The 25,337-nt window shown below is 34.4% G+C and overlaps 1 protein-coding gene across 1 annotated transcript; it reads left to right on the top strand.

Annotated features, from left to right (window-relative positions):
- Positions 1–217: 217 nt before the first annotated feature.
- On the top strand, positions 218–16,267 carry LOC106620460 (uncharacterized). The gene is made up of 2 exons (XM_070110305.1): positions 218–292; positions 15,842–16,267. The coding sequence occupies exons 1-2, from the start codon at positions 218–220 to the stop codon at positions 16,265–16,267; spliced, it is 501 nt and encodes a 166-aa protein (XP_069966406.1).
- Positions 16,268–25,337: the final 9,070 nt, after the last annotated feature.

A 25,337-nucleotide genomic window follows, 5' to 3' on the forward strand; every position in this document is an offset into this window, starting at 1 on the left:
CGCCTAAGTATGACTTAAGTGCATTTGCACTCTATTCTACCCTCTTCATAGAAATGAGAAGGAAATTGAGCACCTCGCGTGCAACCACCCATTCTATACAAGTTAATAACAAGTGCTAATGTATTGTATATTGGTGCACTTTCAATGCGCTGTTGTGTGCGGTTTGGAATTCTCTGCAAAAACCTCATTTTCAAGCACAATAACGGTAATAATAATAATGCACTTTTATTGTTGTGTTACTCCACTTTTCCGTGGCATTGTCGGCAACGTCTTGACTGCAAAGGGTTTCTGGGTAAGTTTTCTTCGCTATTATATCTCTTTTCTCATGAGAACAAACCAGTTTCTCTCTTCAGTTGTAAATATATCATGTACATTATTCTGATTGAATACATCATCATAGCCTTGGCAATACTAGTGAGAGCTTACGTCCACCATAATACTCGTATGCTCTAATTATCATATTCTTCCAGCTAAGAACCCGTATGATAGTAATTTCAGTTTTTTTGTTGCTTAGCTCACCCATCGCTTGAGATTTCGTTATTTAAGAGAAGTCGTCATTAGAATCTCTGGAAAATTATTTTGTCCACTTTAAAGTTTTTGTTATGAGAGAAAAATATACAGATCATACAAAAAGTCGCGATTCCTTCACTACTGTGTGTTTTAGTATACAATCCTCACGGTTAGGATCTCACCAGGCATGTGGCCTAGGCCTTCTGATCGATTACGTTTTAAAAAGTTGCCGTAGTTGAAATTTTTTACTCTTAAAAACTTGTAAAATTTATAAAGAAAGTCATGTGCCGAAATACTCTGAGGTTATCATAGACCTGTCCAAATTGCATCACCCTTTATTTTCGTTCTTTCCTGTGTAATACTGATACACACTTCCTCTTAGGGTAATTGCAAGTAACAATTGAAATAGTTTTAGCCTGTCAGTGGTTGTCGTTTGTAAACAAAGTCATTACTTTGATTTTTATATGGAATTTCAATGCTTCGCTGGATTTTCATATTTGCAAACTTATTTGCTTTTTATGCGAAGAGAGGATATTCAAAAGCATATGAAAATTGCCTTTATTGACACGTACATATGTATGTATACGTACTTAACTTAAAGAGAATGTGAATTTTATATTAAAAATGGGGACTTTCTAAATTTTTAAGGCTAGGGGCAAAAAAAAAAAACAAAACACGGGAAGCTTGGAGTGACTCGAACCGGTATGGTATACTGTCCTTCTTCACTTAAAAATTATTATTTTTGAAATTTATTGAGATGGAAAATTATTACTTCGGATGTAATTGAAATATGTAGTACTTAAAGATCCAATTGGATATAAGGAAACCAGAAATAGTTCAAGGAATCAGATGTGGTACCTATATATTCACGAAAAGACAGGCTAGGGTTAGGTTAGATTGAGAGGTTGATTATAATCGATGGATCACACTTGAACTGACGTTCGTTCTTTCTGTTACCCATAAACTTCTAAAAGAGGATCACCAGGTTCTCATTAATCGACAAAACGTTTTGAGCTGATCACAAATTGCTTAAGGCAATTAATATTAATCCCAACCATTTCGCTAGGTTCACCGAAAGTGTGTCTACAGAGATATTTGAAACTCAGTTCGGCAAAAGCCGGACAAAGGGACAAGATGATTCTACCTGACTCGCTTCCGATCGGATAAACTTGGGCTAGGATGCCCTCCCTAGCAAACTCATCAGCTTTGCAGTTTCCGGCGATTCTGCTGTCAGCCAGTGATCTCAAAGTCAGTATAGCCACTCGGCTATTGGAATTAATACACAACTCCTTGAAGGAAGATGTACTGCGGACATCGTCCACGTAAGCCGCCACCTGGCAGCCTCGTTCCACTCATCTAATATAAGGGGACATATATAAATATATATGCATGTTTTGAAATTTTATTTCAACAGCGAACACCAACATATTTTCGATGTCTTTAGAATTAGCAGATCACACTTTTCGAGCTCGAAAGTAGAGCTCGAATCATTTCAAAATAACGGTAAAAGTATTAAAATAAAGTTGTCGAAAATTGAAGTAATTGTTTGAGAAACACTATCCGCTTAAATAACAAAAGCTTCGCATAAAATGTTAATCACACCAAAAAAATACTCCAACAAGCAGAAGTCTTACACAAGTAACTCCGCTGTTGGCAGACAATACTGCTGACAACACAACTCTAAAGCAAATATTATACCATAAATGCTTCATCAAAAATAATATATTTATTTTTGTCGTACACTGTACACACATGTAGACACATACGACAATATAATATATGTACATGTCACTCAGCTACGACTGAACACACATCTGCGCTCCATCACATATTATAGTACCGTTATGATAGACATTTGTCATAAATGATAATTTATCAAATCGCACACAGAACGCATCACTCATAGCGCAGACACCGAAAAATGCCAAAACTACAACAATAAAAGTGGCACGCGAAATGAGTTGGTAGGGAACCATGACGCCGCCAAGAGTTTGAGTGACACCAGATGTAGCAATTGTATTAGGAACTGTAGAAGAGTTAGACACAGTCAGGCTAGCAGACATCGGAGCAGTAACGCACGAAGGAAAAAGTAAGAAAAAATTATTTTTCGGCAATCTGCTATTTGCGATAAGTTGCGCCAGTTACCCACTAGGAATGCACAGTTCTTTGTAAAATCGTGAAAAATATTTATCTTTTTTCCCTGTTGTTCAGCTGAGCCATAGAATAATCGGGAGTTGAGAGCTCTATATGATAAAAGCTGCTTCTATTTCAATTTACTATGCTTACCAGACGTACGGAGAATCATAGTTTATACCGCTTAAAACTAAAAAATCTGAAAACTCCAAGAAAAAATACTTAACTTCGAAAATTTTGTACTAAACTTAAACTCTAGCCGGCTCGCCTAGTTTTTTCACAACTCCCCCTTTATTTTGTTATAGCCGAATTTCCTATTGGACTCATATTGCCTTTCACAATTTACGCGTCCGCGTGCGCTCACAAAACATGATAAGCACTAAACTGTGGAGCGTGCAAATGTCAAAAATGTTGCCAATGGTGTTGACAATTTGATTGCAACGTGGTAACCCTGAACGCACGCAACGCTGTGCTTTTGTTGTCATCTATTAGTTATAGTGGTGTGCGTGTGTGTCTGCGAGGCGGTGAGTTGATGATGTGCTCGTGTCAGTGAAATGTCATTTGCTTAGTCGCGTTACAGGGCGCGGTGAACAACATAGTGCCTCGGGCGAAATCAATTTTTCAGCATTAACTGACAGTAGAAAGCTGCTGAAAAGCTCACTGCTGCTACTGCCAGTACGTTTTATTCGCAGTTTTTTGCTTTCGGTGCGTGAAATGTGGTGGCTTATTTATTTGCATAGAAAAGGGGTTATATTCGGAGGCGGGCAGTGTTTTACATTACTTATATACATACATACATATAAACATATGATGTGACCCTCATTCGAATATATGGATCCGAAGGGCTTAATTCTGTGACTACAAATTGCTGTGACGTCTAAAATCAGCTGCTCCGGCTCCATGTCGTAAAACCGGCAGCCTTACCTTAATGTTCTCCCTATGCTCGAAATAGCCTACTTTTAGCGACGCAATAAATATTTTCCACATAAATATTCCAACAGAATAGGAAATGATCCACATCAACGAAGAGCTGATGCGTGTGACAGGGAGATGATTTTTCATGACAAAATTTCTATACTTAAAAAAAATCATTCGCCATAGACAGATATAGCTAGTAATCATTTAGTGTCAGTTCCGGACTATAAGGTGGATGCATAAGAAGCTCCCAACCAAACTTCCGGAGTTTTTAATGGAATACAATTCCTTTCTTATTTTCCTGAACTGGCAGCTTCTGGGCTTCCTTTAAACGGTCCAATTGTTGACAGTACAGATTCGAGTTAACAATTTGGCATTAGCCGAGCAGCTTATAGTAGATATTTCCCTGAAAATACCATCAAACATACATCCAAACCTTCATTCCTTGCTTGGTAAGTGACCTATTTCATCATCAGTAACTATCCGCTTCAGAAAAGAAGCGATTTTGTAGAATATAGCGTTTACTTTACCGCGAGGTACCATAGTTATAATTTGGAAAAGGATTTATTTTTACTAGACCTTATATAAATTTACGAAATGTCCTGTGAAATACTCGCTGAACAACATGACATGTACTGGATAGATTTAGGTACCTTTCACTAGATAAATTTTCTACTGAATAGCATCTATTGCAGACTCTCTATTATTCTACTGATTCTAGAATTTCTTAGTTGTAATCTTTCATCCTGTAGAGAACCAAGTTTTTCATCAAGTTAATTCACCTACGAAAACACTTTGCTTGATACCGTTGAATAATCTAAACCCTTAGGTAAAAATTTTGAGGTTCACAAAGAAGCGTTAATTGAACCTTGGTCTGAAACTTTAATTAGTCCTGAAAGCCTATTTACGGAGTAGGGCCGCTAATAAACTCCTGACCCTTAGATCTCTCCCATAATACCTACATAATGATTCTTCATATTCGTAAGCACCAGTGTATGTTTTCAGTTGAAGCTATCATATTTTGAACGCACCATACTGCTGCTTGTAAATACTGATAGCGAAACGCCATTGTGATAAAATATTCAAAGTTATCTCCTCTCGTGTAATTATGTATATGCAAATAATGATGCAACAAAATTTAAGCCATAATCCCATATTCCCCAAACAACACAGTCCTCCCCATGGCACACATTCCTGGCGAAAATTATGGCGATTTCTTGTTGTCATAACCAACAACAGCAACATGCAACAAACACTAGCATGGATAGGGCTTCAGACAAGCATAGAGCCACACATATTTTCACGAATATGAAATCATATTTTTGCCACCACATTTCCATATTTTATTTGTACACGTCAAAATTTTTATGTTCAATCCCACACCGCACAGTTGTATCGGGAATTTCCCATTTGCTTCGTTATTATTCGCAATTCCGTGCTGTTTCGTGACATTTCATGCCATTTACTGTTACGCCATGTTTGCCCATTTGCCCATCGCATTTGCCAATGAATTATTGTGCAATCTTTTGCGTTTTCATCAAACCTCGCGGGTGTTCTAACTGTTTTTTGGTTTCACTCCACTCTTTTTTTTTTTTTTCATTTTGCTCGACTACCAATTTATACAATACAATCGGCGCTCATCAAACGCAGCGTAACAAAGCAACAGCAGCGCAAAGGAAAATGAAGTAAAACAAGTAGCGAAATTTGTGAAAGCTTGTAAAAAATTGTGGAAATTTTATTTCCAAATACCGAAGAATTATGATGGCCGCCGCGTGAGCATTCAATGGCAGCGACACGCACTTGACTGCGACTGGCAGTGCTCTGACGAGCGCCACGTTCCGCTATGCTGTGCAGTGCTAAGTGTATCTGTCCTCACTGGCTCTGGCACGTAATGACAATGCCAACAGTTGAACTGATTGAAGTGCCGTTTGTCATACACAGCAGGAGGGTGGAGGTCAGATTATGAGTCCGCTAGCAGATAACTCATACAATGATTGCAATGGCATTGGAATGGCTTTACAATACAAAGGATGGAACTGTGTGTATTTCTATAGGCGGATTAGAGTTGTAAACAAGTCTTACTTACCTTAGAAAGGGAACGATGAGTATTGCTCACAATAGTTGCGTGGCATACTTGTAACTATTTCCCTCTTACATTCTCTTACTCTTGCGACCACTTTAACCTCGTCGCATTTTTGGACTCATTATTTCATTCACTCAAGAAAGGCAGCTTCTATACAAACATTATACTAAGTTAAGCCAAGTCTTACCATAAACCGTCCTTATTGTTAATGGTTCCGTTGATTCAAGTAGTCGTAGTATTTAAATAATTATTGAACATCTTTAAGCAAATCAACGGGATCCTTCAAATGCTACCCTTCCTTTATTAAAGAACCATTAAAAGGTCTAAAAGTATTCGACAATATAACTCTTATTTACACGATATGCATGACATGCAAAGGAAATCCATCTTCATTATGTGCACCAGAATTAATTTTACTTAAATTTTCCTATGTCCTATATTGAACACATATAATACAATAGTTTCAAAAGCATCTCTCGACTGATCGCCGACTTTAACCATTGACAGCAGCTGTTTAAGTGTTTTGAGCCGAACCCACAAGGACACGGCAGTGATTTGTTCTCTCAGATATTAAAGCCATTTTAAACATCGCGGAAGAAAAGCTCTCCCACATCATCTTCTAGCAACAGTTGATATAACGTTAATTACTATTAGAGCTAGAGAATCTATATCTACGTGTCTTAGAATGTATGTATGTTATGGTTTTAAAGCCTATTTCTTGGTCTTTCGAAGTTTTCGATATACAATTATTTATAATCAATTGATCAGTGAATTATGATCATTAAAAAAGATCTTCTTAATCTTGAGAAAGTCTTAAAATATGCAAATATCTGCAATCCTCTCTAGTCAGAAAAGAATTTAAAGAGATAGTTTGTAACCTTAGCGAATCTACTCGCTGATTCACAATCGAGACTAAATCTTCCACCGAAGAACAAAAATATTTCTGAGATTTATAATTTCCTTACACTTCCTCTACATAGTTGCTTCATATATTTGAATGAAAATTTTGTCATGAGCCATAAAAATTTGTTTAATTCAAAAGCTAAATGCCGTTGGCTTTTTATTTTATTTTCTCTTTAAGAAGCTGCTCAATTGTCGCCGACGTAGGACTACTATAGCAAATAGCTGCCATACAAACTGAACGATCAAAATCAAGTTCATATAAGAATACTAACCTTCACATAGTATGTATAGCTTCGGCGCAGCCAAAGCTAACGATTTTTTCTGTTGTTAAACAATGCTGCCAAATGTACACAAGAAATACTTAACCGTAAAACCTTTTCCCTAATGTGATACACTGGTTTTAATACTCCTATATATATTTAAATATTACGCTATTTTTGATAAATTAGATCTTTATATATAAAATCTCTAAATACTTGTATCATCTGAAAACATTTTCAATAATAATAATTTTCCACATATGTCACCCTGTATTCGATTTTCAACAATTTTACGATCAACTTACTTTACAGCCTGAAAGTATGCAATAAAAAGTCTACAAATATTTAATTCTCTACAGACGCCGGTTGCGAAGTACGCACTTCACTTTAATGCCCGAATATAATTATTTAGCTCAACCGCTTTACTACTTTTTGCCCAGCGTAACCAACGCTTAACCTGCATCCCCAGCAGCATTTATGCCGGATTTCGACTCGGCCAATAGAGTTACGGCAAATCACGTTTGTTACACCTTTTAACGCTGCCAAAAGCCAAAAGTCCACACATTTTTATCTCTGCTCATCTATGGAGTAATCAACGCACCGCAATAATAACTGTACTGCAACAACAACAGCAACTATTTAACAGCGGTAATAATAAGCGTAATAATACGTGGGTTAGTGTTACAGTTAGGTGGCGTGGGGTGGGGACAGCGACACATTAACGAACGGAAATCTGTTTATTGCCAATGTAATGGCGCGTATTCTAATTCAATAATTACATTCCACGACAAACTTTATGCCAAACGTGCAACGTTTGAACTGGGGAGGCGCTAAGCGGCAGGGTGTGTAAATTAGTTGACAGCCAGAGAGGCAACAGTAAGGCTAGCGAACTTTCTTGTCTTTCACAGAGCATGAAAAAACTTGGTGCAAACTTTGGTACTGAAAAATATTTACTAACAGGAGAAAATCATAGCGTGAAAGTTCTGCGGAAGTATTTACATAGCACAACACAACTACAACAATAACAGCAACAACAAGTTTTAGCGAATAGCCAACAAAGTAAACGTCATTTTGAGCGAGCGATAAACAGGAAGCCAGAGCAGCCAGTGACTGTGGCAAATAGGCTGCGGACGCGTGTGTGGCGTAAGTGTGTGTGTGCCTATGAATGTATGTGCCTGTAGTGGGTGTATCGTTGGAGGCAAAGCCAACAATTACCATAATAAAAGTTTTAAACTTGAGAAAATTCACGGAAACGGAAGTAAATATAATAAATAGTATTGCTGTGACTCCAACACCGCCGCTAACTACTGAAGCCAAAGTCCGTGTTAAATCCAGAGTGTGTCGGTCTTTTTGTGCTCAGGTAGAGCTTCTATAGCCCGCATAGCTGCTAGCAAACGTGAATATTCATATATACATTCATTAAAGTATTTGTGTGTGTGTTTTTCTCTGAGCGAAGTATTAAAAGGGCAACTTGTCGCTTATTAACGGAAGCCAATATAGTCAGGTGCGCGAGTACCAAGTCACCAACAAAAGTTTTATTGTCGTTATGAAAGCCATTGCCGAATGACTAACTGTAATAAGTAGGATGTGGAAGTGACTGTATTTCTTATAGTTTAATTAACGAGGTCTTGATGACGAGAAGTATTTTTCTTACGTATATAGAAATAAATATATATAATTATGCTCTGATAAGCCCACATTTGACCATTGTCATATGCATGATCTTCGATACTAAATTATTTATAGTATCTACAACATTCCCTGTTCTGGTTCGGTAGCCAGACGGATGACACTTTTGGCAATCTCATCTGCTATTTCATTTCCCGGAATTCCTTTATGGCCTGTAACCCAGTATATATACAGCCGATTTACTTCTCCATATTGAGTTTCCACATCAGCTTGGTATACAATATTACCCCCAGGTACTGGGTATGCTACATAATTTTTAACTCAACCTCGTTAAGCTTCGGGGATTTCTATGTCGGGATTTTGTACCTTTTTATGAAGAGTACTACAAGTATATCCGTCTCACCGTGATTACCTCTATTTTTAATGGATTTTGCTCATCGGTGTATGACTATTAGAGCGTGGTTGATCACGTTACTGATTGAAACGCTAGAAACTTCCCCGTCACTAGTAATGTTATTTTGTCTGCGTAGGCAATCACTTTACGTGCTTTCCTTTTAAATTTGTCCAGAAGCTCATTAGCTACAAGTGACCATAAGAGTAGTGATAGTTCCCCCTGAAGAGCTTTTGTTTGCGCTAATCTGAGCAATCTTGCTTCGTTCCATTCTGTATTAATTCTCCTGCAGTTCAGTAAAAATTTTATCCATCTTATGATGGCGGGTTCGGGCTGCTTCCAGATTGTTAGAGATTTTGTGTTTGGAGACACTGTTGAATGCTGCATTTATGTCGAAAAAGACGCTCAGAGCATATTCCTTATGCTCTAGAGCTCTTTCTATATTTAGTGTTAGCGAGTGAAGCGCAGTCTCTGTGGATCTACCTTTCGTAAAGGCATGCTGTGCTTACGATATGTTAGCCAATAGAAGCTTGTCTCTAATAGAAACGTCTAGAACTTTATAAATTCCAAATCTTGTCATGCTGGAAAATTATTGTATCGTATTTAGTGGCAAATTCCGAGCGTTTTTCGGCAAACGCCGCTTCAATTTGATGAGTTCTTAGTACTGATCCCCCCAAATACAATAATTTTTTGCGTTGTCGTAATGGATCCATTTTACATCACCAGTCACAATCTGTTGCAAAAACTACTTTTTGTTTTGGTACATGGAAAATCTTCTTTAAACGTCTCTAGGCTTCAATTTATCCGGCTGCTTTTAAATGTTTTTAAATGGCTGCTGGAGTAACACTCATATATTCTGCGAGCTCTTCTTGTATTTGGCAACAATCTTTATCGAACAATGTTTCCAGTTCCATATCTTCAAACTTTTTTGCCACCCAGGACTCACTATCGTCTGTCATATTACCCCATCTAGCGGTTATAATATGGTTCAGGTCTCAAATTTGACCTTCATTTCGTGTTAAAGCTTTAAAGAGTTAAACTAATGAAATTTATAAAAAACCTTTTTAAGGTTGGAGTGCCAGCACTTTGACATTTTTGTCTATTTGTGGTTATGAATTGTTATTGAACATGTCATAAGTTTACATGATAAATTATAACAGTCAAAATTGTGATTTCGAAAAATTAAAAATTTGCTACAAGCTGTTCTTGTAATCTAACTGACTAAATTCTGATTAAATATTTATTGCAATTTAACCAAATATTTAAATATCTGACAAACGTTGTTCTTTGAAATTTAATCTTCTTAAAGTTTTCTGAACACAATACTTATTTACTGGACATTTAAAAAACCGCGAGCTGAAAAACCTTACCAATTATATAAGCACCCTTAAAGTATAAAAACTACCTCTGTTACATAATTTCATTTCACCCCAAACTCACTTTTGCGGCTTACGATTTCAATCGAATCACGGCCTCGTTACAAAACACTCATTTCCCTGTTTGGCTGTCCATTGTATTAACCCTTTCGCTTGATTTCACTTTCGCCCTTCTCAACATTCGAGATTTGATATTTTTCATTCATTTATCATGATTAACATTTCTATTATTTTTTATCATGAATAATTATTGTTTCTCCTAAACACCTGATTACATTAATGCAATTGTTCCAAAGTAATGGCAACTTCACGTTTACTCATTTAGAAAAATTTTTTTTCGGATGAAATTGAAAATCAATTGTTTAAACAGCACACCCATTTCAAGTGTCAGTTTCATCTCATATTTTGTATAAAACCAAATGATAAATAATATAAGTACTTTCAAAAGTCCCGGAAAAGGTAATGACTTAAAGATGTAAATTATGATGTTCGCTTTCTTGCTTTTTTACATCTCTCATTTATTTTGTAGTATGTTTATTAGCTGACACAGTAAATTAATTACAATTATTTGTAACAAAGGAAAAAGGAGCAGCCAATCAAGTAGAAGGAAACGGGCAGTAACACAGAATATATTATAATAACTGGTTAAGCTTTAGACAAAAACTCACCTTCCTGTGCGTTTGTTATATTCAATTTCTTTGGCTAAAGGTTAAAAAAATACTTTACCGAGAAGTAGTGTTCTATTGCTATGGACTGATGCTTTGATGAACATAAGCTGCATTGATATAAGTTTGACTTCGCCCAGAAGAAATGTAGTAACTGTGGTGTCTATATGACCACCATTAAACGGAAGTTGTTGTCACCTACGCGAAGAAGTCTAAGGCATAATCATCCTTTTGCTTTTTTATCAAAAATCCTGGAATCATTTTTATCGCATACAGTTTTTTTAAGATACTGCTTCATCCTACAAACTTGTTGTGAAAATTTATTACGTAACCAACTAGTCTGATGATCCAACAAAACTTGACGCTTGATCGAACCAGGCTCTTCTAGACTGGTTCAGCAAGAATTGGCTTTATTAGCTTGGAAGTTTTATGGCATTAAGTGTTTCAATAGAATTTCTAACGTATGGTCACCGCCTGCATATCTTATAAAGACTTGCTAGTCGATCAAATTTTTAAATTTGCCTCTCTCCACTATGTTAGGCTGGTTGCTCATAGTGCACTCATAAAATTAAATCAAAACAGTTGAGCTATGTGCCCATATGAATCAATCACTAAAATATCGTCTTAATAAAGTAAAGGTTGCGCTGTATGGCTTGTTGGTACCGCCCTGCTAGAATCATCGAACACTTACACGTTTGATTTTGATGTAAGGAATCTAATAGTTAGAGAAAACTGCCAGTAGTTTAAAAAACGGTCTGGTAATAAATTTTCTGGGAGAAAATCAGCTTGTAGAGTGTCTTCTGAATTATGCGCATTTACAAATATAGCTCTTATGCTATTCTATATGTTCGTGAAGCCTGAAATTTGAAGATATTTTGAGGGTAAAAATCTAAATATAAGTTATATGGTAGAGTAGACGAATTCCTGAAACTATTTTTTACGATTTCTATATGCTTTTCCGGTGCAAATTGGACAAAGTTTACTGAACACAAATGTCAAAAGCATGTGTTTATTTTGACAGCTCGTTTGATAGCTAACCCTCTAGGAAATTATATGTTTCTTACAAACAACCGATCTGTAAAAATGGTTAATATATAATTTTGCGTTGAGCATATGTTCAGCGTATGTAGATTTATTTTATGATTAAACATTAAAGCCGCCTTATAATAATATACCAAATCCGTGAATCCCAAACAAATTATGTTTTCTCTATACGCTAAGCCATGGTTTTGGAGAAATTCCACGACGTTCGGGATTAAAAAATGTAAATATATTTATTTATAATATTTATGCTGTGTCAAGATTTTAGTGTCGAAAAAATTAAAATTAGTAATCCGTTCTTTTGTCCCAAAAAAAGATATACGAATAGTAATGAAATCGCAAGCAGATTTAATAATTGAATAAAACTAGCACTAAATTAAATTCAAATTAATATTTGTATAAATTAAACGAAATAACTTTTAAGAGTACACATGTTTAAAATATACTATGTATATATATACGAATACATAAAAAATGCAAATCAGTGTGAATGGTGAATTATTAAACAGTTACTGACCACTCATCGCCATTAATTAAAAATGGTGTGCGAATATCGATAAAAACTTGATATACATAAGCAATAAAAACTCTGCTCGATATTAATATTTATTAGTGTGGCTTCTGGTGACATGAAATCGACATCGGTCGTAAAATTAATCAATATTAAGCAAATCTTCTTGTAAAAGATATTTAAACAAAACATTTATGTCATCTTTTTCACATAAAACAATTATGTATGTAACATAAAAATCACACCATAGCAATACACACATATGTACCATATATATATTCATACATATTTACGAGCTTTAGTTAACGATGTTAATGATTAAGTTGCCAAACGCGTGGCCACAGCTTTAAATGACAGCTGAAGCTATCAATTTTGATTAAGCTGAAGTGAGTGTTTAATTATTTTTTCAACTTAGCATAATCATAATTTTAGTTGTCTTTTTTTGTTGGCTTTGAATTATGTTATTTCTTGACTGCCGTTGATGTTTTCGTTGGCAAATAAAATGCGTGCTTGATTTATAACTAAGCTAATAGGTATATGTGTAGTTATTGCACGCCACTGTAGGTAAAACCGTTTGTAGGTCAGTGACGCTACGATTTATTTTCGTTTATTATTATTTTATATTTTTTATGTTTGCATATAGGTAAATACATTTAGTAGATTCATAATATTTTTTCCTTCATGTGTTTCTACTTCATTAACGTCAATTTAATAATTAATATTGCCTTAATTGGAAATTGAAGATAAACCAGTTTGTTATTGTTTTTCAATTTATAATTAAAATCAATCAACCTTTTTAATAAGTAATATATATAACATATTTTTACATATTTTTCTTTTTAAGAAAGTATAAATTATCGGATGAGATTTTTGATTATTAAGATAAATTTTAAAATTAATTATAAACAAGAAGATTGCACCGAAATCATAATAATCTTCACAAATACAAAATGTTCCATAAAAGTATTTAATTATAATCGTTCAGTTTGTATGACAGCAATGTGCAATAGTGATCCGATATCGGCGGTTTCGACAAATGAGCAGCCTTTTGGAGTGAAACGAACGTGTGCAAAGTTGCAGATCGATATCTCAAAACTTGAGCAACTAATTCGCGTATGGGCATTTATATATATTTTATAAGGTCTGATAATACCCTTTACCTAAAACGAAAACGAAGTTGTTAATAGGATATATAAGAGATTTATATGTTAATCAATTTTCAATATCTGTTTGATATTTGTCCAAATTTAGTTCGGTATATTCTTTATTGGAATATCTCTAGCATAACCTAGTTCTTCTCAATTTAAAGTTGACACAATTGGTGGCATATATTTTACAGCTAAGTATGCTATAAAGCTGAGGGACATGCCTTATAGCGAGGAAAATTGTCTATCTGCAGAAAACATACTGTCGTGTCAGTGAAATATAATCTATTTTTATAAATTTTTTTATAGAAACGTAATAAATAAGTTATGGTTTTAGATTACATTAGATTACGACTAGTAAAAATAATTATACTAACAAACAATATTTTATAAATTTGTAAGATAAAACTTTTCCTCCTTTATGAGTGCAATTTCTTACCGTGCGTCAGCAAATTGTCAAATATGCAATACAATATCCTCTATTTCGACTGTTTCTGTCTCACGGATAATATCCAGTTCTCTCTTACAGATTCAGTCCATTACAATTTCGCTAAAAGCAGGTATGATCAGATCTCATATTTGTCATAACGACTGCTAAAAGCGACTCCAATTCGCTTTGCAAGAAGTTGTGGAACCTCCGGAAATGTGGATTGAACTCAACACTCAGCCCTAAATCGCTATTTAATCTTTAACATATTTCCAGTTAAGTGTTTTAACTGAACTTAAACATTTCAAATTTACAATAGTAAAAAAATGGAAGAAAACAAAATCAGCTAATCACCACCAAATCGTGGAGGATGCAATTGTACAAATAACAAACGATTATGTTAGTTACCTGTGGCGAGGTGTTGATTTGTTCATTGCTGAGTCATTTCTTGCTCCACATATTTGCAGATGAATCTTATTAGCAATAAATTCATTAACTTGTTTTTATTTTTTCACCTCTGTTTTTGGAAGATTTTCTTGTTTCTTTTAATTTCTTGTAGTTAGTCAAACTATTAATCGCTGAAGGCAACGGCGCTGTCTTCACGCATAGCCGTGGTGTCAAAATAATAGGCCTGACCTAAGTCAACTAGACGAAATCTGCACATATGAAGTGGCAATTTTCATATGAATATAATATATGTCGTTGTGTGAGCGCGTGTATAACTTGCTTTGTATTAATTGTGTTGAATTAGTCTACGGAAGGTCAGCGGCTCGTGATTTAAGTCTAACTTTTAGACACCTCTCGATAATTATTTGTTGTACAATTTTTTTTTTGATATTCTGAATTTTATGTTTATTTTGTTCGCTTTCGGTGCATCGCGTTTTCTTTCGTCCGGCGCAGAGTTTTCAATGTCATTATTAATTTGTTTAGTTTTCATATTTTTGGTGTATAAAAGTGGAACGAATTCAATGTTTAGACATCAAAATCAATTCGTTATTCATAGCAAACAGTTAAACAGGAAACAACAAAAATGGTTTGTGGAAATTATATACTTAAGTTATAATAAATTAAAAAAAATTAAGAAAAATTTATTTCGGATAAGCGAGCTTAAAGAAATTAAAAAATATATATAAAAATATAAAAATTAAAAATAAAATTTTCTTAAAAAATAAATACGGAAAAAGTTTAAAAAATTCCAAAAAAAATTAATATCCGCATAGCTCAGATTAAAAAAATCTAAAAAGGTTGAACAGTTGCAAAACTTTATTAAAACCAAACTTACAAAATTGTTAAAAAAAATTGTACTCAAATATAATAAAATATAAACTTTTGTCAATGGTAAGAAATAACAAAAATATATAAAATAAAAAAAATAATTTCTATTTCAAAAAAAAAAAAACAAAATACATTTCAAATTTCAGCGAAAAATTGATTTAAATTTTTATTATTTGTTTTGTATAAAATATTTTCACTTTCAAAAAAAAACTTAAAATTTCAGCGAAAAATTATTTTAAATATTTATTCCGATTAAGTAAAAAAATGCATATCTGTTCCAAATTTTCTCGCTTTTTGAGATTAGAAAAAAACTTTAAGACTTAAAAAAATATTTTAATTGTTGTCAGATCATATCCTCAAATATTTACGATGTTGTAAATAAATAAATTCTCTAAAATATTACTGAAAAACTTTGGTTTTAATAAACCCCAAAATTATTTACTTTAATTTTATAAAATAATTCAATACTTTAGTATTGATATTTTTTCAAAAGTACTTTATTTTAAAGCCTTTTGTTTGAGTTTTATTAAATTCAAAAAAAATTTAAAAATGTTTAAACAACTTCTTTCATCTCCAGAAACTCACCATCACCATATTGGCATTCATTGGTTGCGTCGCCGCTGACGTCTCACACTTATCCGGCTCGTACTTGCCACCCGTACAACCTCAAACTCAGTATCTGCCACCTGCACAAGAGTACTTACCTCCTTCTCAACCGCAACCACAGTATTTACCTCCCGCAGCACCAGAACCACAATATCTGCCTCCTCAACCACAATACTTGCCACCTGTCGCGCCACAAGCTGAATACTTACCACCTGTTGCACCACAACCTCAATACTTGCCACCTGCTGAACCTCAACCACAATATCTGCCGCCTGCACCACAGTACTTGCCTCCTGCTGCTCCAGCACCTGAGTACTTACCACCTGTTGACACACCTGTCGCAGAGGATGGTTACCGCTACAGAACCGTGAAGAAGTACCGTTTGAGAAGCCACTAAACTCTCTTGGTTGTGTAGAATGTGAAGAAGAAGTTGTTAAAGATTTTGTTACTGAGTTTCATAATCGTTTATAATTCCCGCATGAAATACATATATATTATTTTTGTTGATTATTTTCTAAACTCTCACGAATTTATACATTAAATTTATTTGCACAAAGAAAAAAGAAATACTTTGATTTCTTGAAATATTTCTCCTTTAATTCACCATACCTTTATATATACATAAATACGTTGGAAGACAACGTCTTAAGTATGCCAAAAGCTAAATGAAATTCTCTGAATTAATTGTATTTCGCATATTCGGTTCACATTTCCTTTGCACTTTTTTAAGCTGAAACTTTAAGCTGCCTTTCTGACGTACAAAAGCCTCAGCATTAACTCCCACCTATGTATATACTCACATACGGTAAATAACAAGTACACATGTCCCCAAAACGTTTTATACACTGCATTTCGGCTATCAACCCAATTACCAGTCGTCTTGTATGGATTTTATTTATCTTATCTCTGCAGAGAAGTATACATTTATGCGCAAAGAGAAGCTTCGTCTAACCAGCGCCCTTAAAATTCTTAAACCAGCTGGTGGCATAAATAACGCATGTCACAAAATATTAGCCATTATCCGGAAGCAGCTATTCAAATGCTTGTAAAAAGCAAGCACAGAACAAAGCAAAGTATTTAAATGCAGAGAGCAAAGAGAGGATAAGAGGCAGAAAAAGTAGAAGTAGAAAGAGAGAAATGTTCGTACTTCAAACCAAAACGAGCAACGCCTTATAAATAAAGAAATCCTATAAATCGAACATACATATGTATCTATATATACATATGTAGATGTGTCTAAGGAATATCTGAATATGCAAAATAAGGCTTACTTTTTTAGAAACGTCTCTATTGGAAACTGAAAGAGCATAGACAATCCAAGAAATGCGATTGCTAAACAACGCTTTTACAAATATGTAAAATCGTCTTTGAATTAATGTTCATGCTGATTTATTGATTACAAGCACTCGTACCACAACATAACATAATGTTTGTATATAACATATTTGCGAGTAAGGTGGTGAATTATTCGACTATGTTGTATTCACCTTTTATTTAGTTTCTTTGCTGATAAATTTTTACTACAAAATACCAAATATGATATCCTTACATTAAAGAACTTTTTCTGGGAAACGATACCGTTTGAGAACTAAATATAAAGCTTTTTCCACATGTCTATTTCGATTTACGATAAAACCAGAAAATTCAAGCGAGACGAAGTGGACTCAAAAATTCCAAAAACGCCAACTTACAAACTAGTGGACCCAAATGACAGTAAGTGTAGGCTGTCCATTTGAACTTTAGTCATCGTTTAAATCAAATAAATATCATATATATCAACGGCACTGCAACCATATATGGTTGATTGGTTTCCATATCTCGCACAAGGCTCACTCGGGTTGCCAAGATTAGTTAAAGCCGAGGTCAATCTTTCCCGAAAAAACATTTGGAAAACCGGTAGCGTTCACCATTTTCACCTTAGACAAGGGTATAAATATGGTGATAGTTTACAAATATATAACAGAAAATACACACTAAGCGATGGTCAGTAGTTTTGAATAAATTGGTATTTCACTGAACACGATTGTGGCAACTAAAGCAAGCATGATACGCATGGTATCCCAGTAGAGAAAGCAATGAATCAAAATATTTACGCAACATCTAATTATATTCTATCTAATATTATTACGTACTCATATCTAACAGCTCTTCATATTCTCTGAAAGAAAATTAATTTTGGTGGGGTTATAACCATTGGAGGATACCTCAGCAAGGTTGGAGCATATAGGATACGTTCAAAAGTATTACTAGGTATTTATCTCATTAAAGGATTGGACTGATAATGACAGTAAAAAATTCTCATTTAGTTAAAAGTCTCACAAGTTCTCAAAAGAACCAATTATTTGCAGATAGAAACGAAATAGTTGTTTGAACCAAGAAGAGGTCTACTAATGCATCGGAATCTTCAGCGTGTAGAACATGGGTCTTCGTATGTCTGTCGCTTTCCGATCAACTGTATAGTATTTAGGATTATTTCTGGTTGGGAAAGTTGTAATCATTCGACAGTTTATCTCACATTAAAGTATACGGAAATTGGGAAAGGATTGGTAAGAGAATTCATTGAAAGGAGATATCCAACCACTGTAGTTCTAGGCTTATAGATAAGTACAGCGTTTTTCAATCAAAAATGGCTACCACTAAGTTAGTAGGGGAGCTTCTATAAAGAGGTGAGTAAGTTTAAAAGTCAGCTTTCACTCCCCAAGAGAGCAGTTCATTGACTATCATGATTAGCTAAGCGTGTTAAGGCTAAAACCTTTCTGGGTGTTAATTGAAATTGTTTATAAAAAAGACAAAGTAAAACAGCACTTCCTTCTTGCTGACCTGAATTTTTGTACTCACAAAGGTTTTTATATAGGTAGTTACGCCACCTCTTTTTCTAACCGGTTTAAAACTGGTATATTACTATGCAAAATATGTAGATTGAAACCTGGAAGGCATCGAACAGTAAAAATTACTAGTATGAAAGAGAGACAGCAATCTAGTTGTTACCAGTTCTAACGTAGTTTATAATCGATGAATTTTACCGCAGGGTTATTGCATTAATATACAAGAAAAAAGTTGGTCATAAGAGCATTTCGAACAAATGAACAACGAATAAGCGAGTCAACTCAAGCATATTTCATTATTTATGTGCATTGAATGGAGCTGTTTGTAGCATTGACAATGAGTAACTATCGCCGACGAAATGTATATGAGAACGTCGCCGCAAGAACGAATGCACGAGTGCGAGGCAGACATATAGTGACTAATGTTCAAAAGAGCAGAGAAGGGGAAATGGCTATCATTTGGACACAAAAGCCGTATAACCACACAAAGGATAGATGAAAAAACAACAAAAACATGGTGCAGTTTAACTGTAGAATAAACTTGGCCACATGCAAAACAACAACAAAGCCATAGGACAGTGGCAAAGTGTCAGTGCATGCATTTGTGAAGGTGGTAGGGGTATACATGTGGACATGTAATTTGTGTAAAGTATGGAAACCTCTCAAGAAATTATATATGCCTTTATGTGTATACTATATATACTCAATATATATATTTATTCAATAAAAAAAGTGAAAAGGATTATACCCCCGCTACTCGGCAGAATAAAGCGTATATACTTCACAGGGCGTATGTGAATAGCGGTAATGCATATGGGGCTGAAGCTCATATATAGACAACATGTAGGTAATGATGTGAAAATCAATTTGCATAGCCACAAATGGCTTGACAGCCAGAACAAGCGTAAAAGAAAATCTATTTATTGTCGGCAGATTTATTTACAGTATTTATTAAGGTGGAGTGTATAAGAGGTTACACTTCTAATAGAAGGTCTATTTCCAACAAAATGATTAATATCCTTGTCCAAGGATAATTGCCTGTTATTATGTAAATCAAAGTGTCGTAAAATCGTCGCCGCCGGTAGAAATCCTTGGGTCATTGTAACAAGTGCTTTTTGTTATTGCAGCTAATCTTTTTAGATTGAGTGGGGTGTAAAATAATCGCAAATGGGTTGCAGGCAGGCAAGTAAATGCATAATCCATTATATAATAATAGCAATTTGTTACCGCTAAGTCTCATAGTATACCATAAGAAGGGAAAAAGCAAGTTTGAAGAATATGTGGTACCTCTGCGGTATCTCAAATCCATAGCAAATAGTATTTAAAAACTTTCGAATCTGTTAGGGGAGACCTTGAAATCTATATAGAAAATACCTATTTTGAGTTATAGTAACAAACCCAGCATAAAGCTTGAGAAAAAACATCTTTAGTTAGATGTTTAAAATTTGGAAAAAATTCTTCGATTCTACATGATTGAAACTTAACTATACTCAGGTATGAAAACTAAAATACTTTCGTATACGATCACATGTAATGCCAAATTCAACGAAAGTCGGTTCCATATTTTTTTGAGGTACGAATCTCCAAGCAATTAATAATTTGAGGGCGGTCCAAATAGTGTCTAGCCACACCTTTTAATGGCATCATCATCGTATGGGTTAAACGACTTTCAAGTTGGTTGCACGCCGGTTTTTGAAGAGCCACGTAAAGGTGCACCAAAATAAACTATCTCGGAGGATAGCGCATGATGTTGCCGATTGAACGGTTAACAAAAAGGTATACCACGTAGCTCATAAGCTGCATGAAAGGTTAGGCATGAAAAGGCTGTTGGCGCGATGGATGCTAGGTCTACTCATTCCAGGACAGCAAACCTAATCGTAAGACCATTCCACAGCAGCTTGCTGTTTAAGTGAAAGAGCTTCGTTTTGTGACCGTCGATGAAACATTAACATAAAACACAAAAGAAACCAAAGAACAATCGAAACAGTGTATTTCACCGACGAACCCGCCCGAAATTGAATACTATTTTATCGACCGTAAAAGTGACCGTTTTGTGGAATTCAAAAAGTGCGATGAACTGCTTAGAGAAGGAGTGCAGGGCTTTAGCACACCAAATATATATATATATATATATATTATTAGTCGATGGACGCTGAATCAGGAATATCGAGCTAAGAGGAGACTAAGTTGAAAAAAAATCATGTTTTTCCAAAAGTATAGTTTTCGGCTATGTCCTACTTGGAGCACTCTCATATACCATACCGAATATATATTATTATTTTTTTAGTATTCTTTTCCAGAAAGCTCTTGAATTTTTTTAGTAGAGTTAAACAATAACGTTATATGCTTTAATACTTTCTGAGGCACATATAATAAACCTTTTAAGCGCTGGTTTCCATGCTAAGCTTAATTATGGCGTTGCCATATGGTAAGAAGGCATAATTCGGTGTAAGGAACATCTATTAGTATTCTGTTTTTATTTTTTCTACAATTTACCATATAGCCAAAAGAACTAAACAAAAAAGCTACAAAGCAAATTTCGGACTTCATTGTGTAAACAATTTATTATAATAAAATAATTGTTAGAAAACATAATCTTCATAATAAATGTAATTAACAAAAAAAAAACAAAAAACAAAAAAAAAATTTTTTTGTAACATAAAAGATCAGAGATGCAGAAAGAAACCGCATTTCGGCTAAGGAATTACAATACCCGCATGCTTCTATTTGTGCTGATATAAAAGTGAATGCAAGCGCCTTAAGATATGCTACAAGCAAGCACAAAGCAACAGCATATATAAATGTATTTGTAAATGTATGTAGCTGGTGTTTAACTGCTTGCTACGCTGGCTGCTGCTTTGAGCAGACAATGTATTCTGTGATATGACATGAATGATTTGCCTGCCAAGATGTATCATTTGTCAACGTGTCAAACAGACTAAGACGCGCTGCGCCCTACCACCCACCAAAACACCCACGAAGCAAATAAGAAATGCATACAAATATACAAAACAATGTTCTTGAAAGTGGGTTGTTCTTGGTGGCAAGGATGAAAGTGGTTAGGTGGAAGAAAAGGCGCAGCGAATCGTGTGTGTATTAATAATTCGCCTGGTGTTGCAAATTTATTTTCATGCCCCATGCGCTGTGATATTTTATTTCGCTATTTTATTATTTATTATTACTTATTTTGTGTCTTGTATGCACTCATATATTTCTATTAACATACTTAATACATACAAGTGTACATACCTTAATGTATGTGTGTAGTTATGTTTGTATCTTTTCCGCTTCCGCTTCAGTGTCTGCTTCTTGGCGTTTATTCCAGCTTTTTGAGTCTAACTACTTTAGCTGCTTTTCAACTTTGCCAGTCACAAAGGGCCCCAACTATCCCAGAAGTAATTCAATGTTAAAGTTTTCTACTCCTTTTTGTTGTTTTTCTTTTTGTTTTATCATATATTTTTTGTTGTGTTTTCCATGCACGCTACTAATACACGCATGCGGCACGCGCATAATAGCATTAGTAGCAGCACGGACATGTGGCAGCAACGAACAATTGCATTGTCATATGAATGTGTGGGAAAAAAAAAACAAACAACAAAAACAAAATTATTTCTGTGCAACAACAAAAATTTTGCAGCACACAATGCTACATTTGCTCTTGGTCGGGGTAATGACATTGCGTAGAAAAATATCAGCATTAAACTTCTTGATTTTTTCTTCATATTAGTTTTTTTATTTTTTATTTTAATTCGTCGCTTGTGACACAAAACTATGACAACACTTCAATTTCGCACACGCTCGGCAGCTGTGTTGCCTTATTTATTTAGTTAATTTCGCTCGACATTTAGCTGGCTCATTCACTTCAACTGCTGCCAAAGTCAATGTGGCCAAAGTTTTTCACACCAACTGTGCGGTGTTTGAGTGTGAGCGTATATGTGCATGTGCAAAGGTGTATATGTGTATATATTGCTAACTTTTCAACTGCTTCATTGTCAATATCAACGCTTACAAACACATACACATATTTGAGATGAGGCACACTTTTCATTGCTTGATAAACTTTATCACACACACATATACACTCCTATATCGCTGGGCAGGCATGCGTTTACTAGACGGAAACACCGCCACGCTTGTAAATTCCCATTTTATGAGCACTCACTGTATTTGATATGAGAAACTTTTTTCGCAGATACTTTATTACAGTAGTATTTATCTCTTCTTTTTTTTGAGATGCTTAATTTTTTTCTTTTAAATTTTAGTTTCTTCCTTTTGTTTTCTGTTGTTTTTTATTTTAAGTTTTCGGTTTCTTTCTTTCCTTTTTTAGTTGCTTTCTTTTTGTTTTTTATTGAATTTTAAATTTTTTCGTGTTTTTCTGCAGCTTAGCTTGTTTATGGCGAGTCACTTTAGCTTTTGTTCACTTTTTTGGGATTTCCCGTGGCGCTGTCATTTCCATTTTATGTTTGCTTTCGTGGAAAACTATGCGGAAATGCGCAGATGATGGCATTAGTATACGCATATGCACTTTCCTTAATTTTTTTTTTTTTGGCAGAAAGTGTACGCAACTAAACCCTTTTGTGAAGAAAATTGTGCCGAGTTATTGATAAATGTAGTTGTGGAGCATGGAGTACTTGGGCTTAATGTCAAAACTATAAATGTCGGACGAAAATGTTTGTTATGAGTTCAAGTCTCTATTCAGTTGCCATTTGTAATGCAGTGGAGTCTTACTTCTTCTTCAATCAGCAACTGATACCGGAAAGGGAACTGCTTGAGTTAAAGTGTCTGAAAACATTGAGTCATTTCATAGTCAGATAATAGAGACGTGAAAACCATCTAACAGTAGGCTACTATAAATTGAGAGTTTTAGTGGTAGAACAATACATTCACTTCGTAAACTTAGAACTAGGACTATAAGGTATAAAACTACTGACAATAGCTCAGGCGCCACAGCTCCGATGTCAAAACTCACTGTTACCCAGATAACTGCAATGAAAAAAGTTCATTTTCAAAACCAAGGAAACAAGCGCATTAAACCACTTCCTCTGCTTCAGAACGCAACGTCAGAAGATTCTATCACCGTTTTGACTGCGCGTCGCTATTGTTTATTTTATGCTACTGTTACGCTGTAGCATACTTTTCGGCTTAAGCTGCCGTTTGCATTGTTTGTATACAACAAAAGCAAAGCACACGCGCACACGCTTACACAACCAAAAAATATAAATGAAGCAGAAGACAGGAAGAGTTGCATATGAATGCGATTTGCTTTGAAGCGTGCAACATCAAAAACGCAAGCGAATGCCACTTTGAAGAATACGCAAATAATATAGAATATGGAACTAAGAAGCTGTGTGAATTTTATTTGAGTGGATTATCAACTAAAAAATATGCATAATGCTAGAAATGCAGCCAGGGGTTTTTAACAATTTTTTGGTTCGTTACTTTGACGGAAGAAAATATATAATAAAAATATATAGATATAATATATTCTCGATGCTTAAAAGCTGACTTGCAAATACAATTGATAACAATCTTTATTGCAGATGAATAAAATTAATTCATGTTATCTATAAATTTTTGTATACCCTGAACAGGATGTGACACCCAGAAGAAATCGTCAGAGGCCCTATAAAGCGTATATATAAATGATCAACGTGACGAGCTGAGTCGATTTAGACATGTCGGTATGTCTGTCCGTATATATATATAGCCCAGTTTTCGAGACATCTCACTTAAGTCTCAATTTGCACATATCTTCACAAAATTTAGCATGGATTATTATCAAAAGCAACACTATAATCTCCGAGTAACTTTTTAGATGCAAATCTTATATCAGCTATTGCCATACAAACTGACCGATTCAAATCAAAATAAACTTCTTTTTATACCCTGTTATACTATAAGCAATGGACCTATAGAGGGTATTAAGACTTCGGAGCAGCCAAAGTTAACTTTTTTTTATTTTTAGTTTTTAGTTTTTTATATAATATTTTAGCTTTCTTTTTTTATTTTTGGTTCCATTTCAACCCATTTCTTCTTATTAATATAAATTAACTGATATTTTATAAATCATTATTTTATTGCTTTTGTTTTATTTATCATTTAAAAAAACTTTTTTTGTTTACCCGTATCATAACATTTGACATAAATATTTTATTTGCTGTGTGATAGTTATGCAATTTTTTCCCTCTCGTTTAACTAATAACCCGCTAAATGAATTTATTTGTACTTCATAAATTAATGATATTGGTGCGCTTGAAATATTTATTTTATTGTGTTAATAAATTTTAAATATTTGCAATAAAATAAGTAAGAATTTAATAAAAAAAGGTCGCTTATAAAAAATTTAAAATTTAAATGACTTTGTAGTTGCCACTATTTAGCAAAAAAGCACAGTAAACTTCGTTTATTTATCTTTCGAAGCGAAAAAAAACGAGATGAAATGCTAATAAAATAGTTTTAAGTTCACTGATATGCAATTAAATAATATGTGTGCATTTTATTTATGGCATTTAATTTTAATATGCAAATGATTTTATTTTGCGACATACTTCTGTTCAAATATTTTCACATTGTTCTTGTTATTTGTGAGTTTATTTGAAGTATATATGTCATATAATAGTTCTATGATATGTTTGTATATAT

The sequence above is a fragment of the Bactrocera oleae genome, chromosome 5 (assembly GCF_042242935.1).
Source record: "Bactrocera oleae isolate idBacOlea1 chromosome 5, idBacOlea1, whole genome shotgun sequence".
Taxonomy (NCBI): domain Eukaryota; kingdom Metazoa; phylum Arthropoda; class Insecta; order Diptera; family Tephritidae; genus Bactrocera; species Bactrocera oleae.

Excerpts from the sequence above, each read along its gene's own strand:
- LOC106620460 (XM_070110305.1), top strand. The coding sequence starts at position 218 with ATGCACTTTTATTGTTGTGTTACTCCACTTTTCCGTGGCATTGTCGGC. Across the intron at positions 293-15,841 it reads TGACTGCAAAGGGTTTCTGG|AAACTCACCATCACCATATT; the intron begins GTAAGTTTTCTT and ends TTTCATCTCCAG.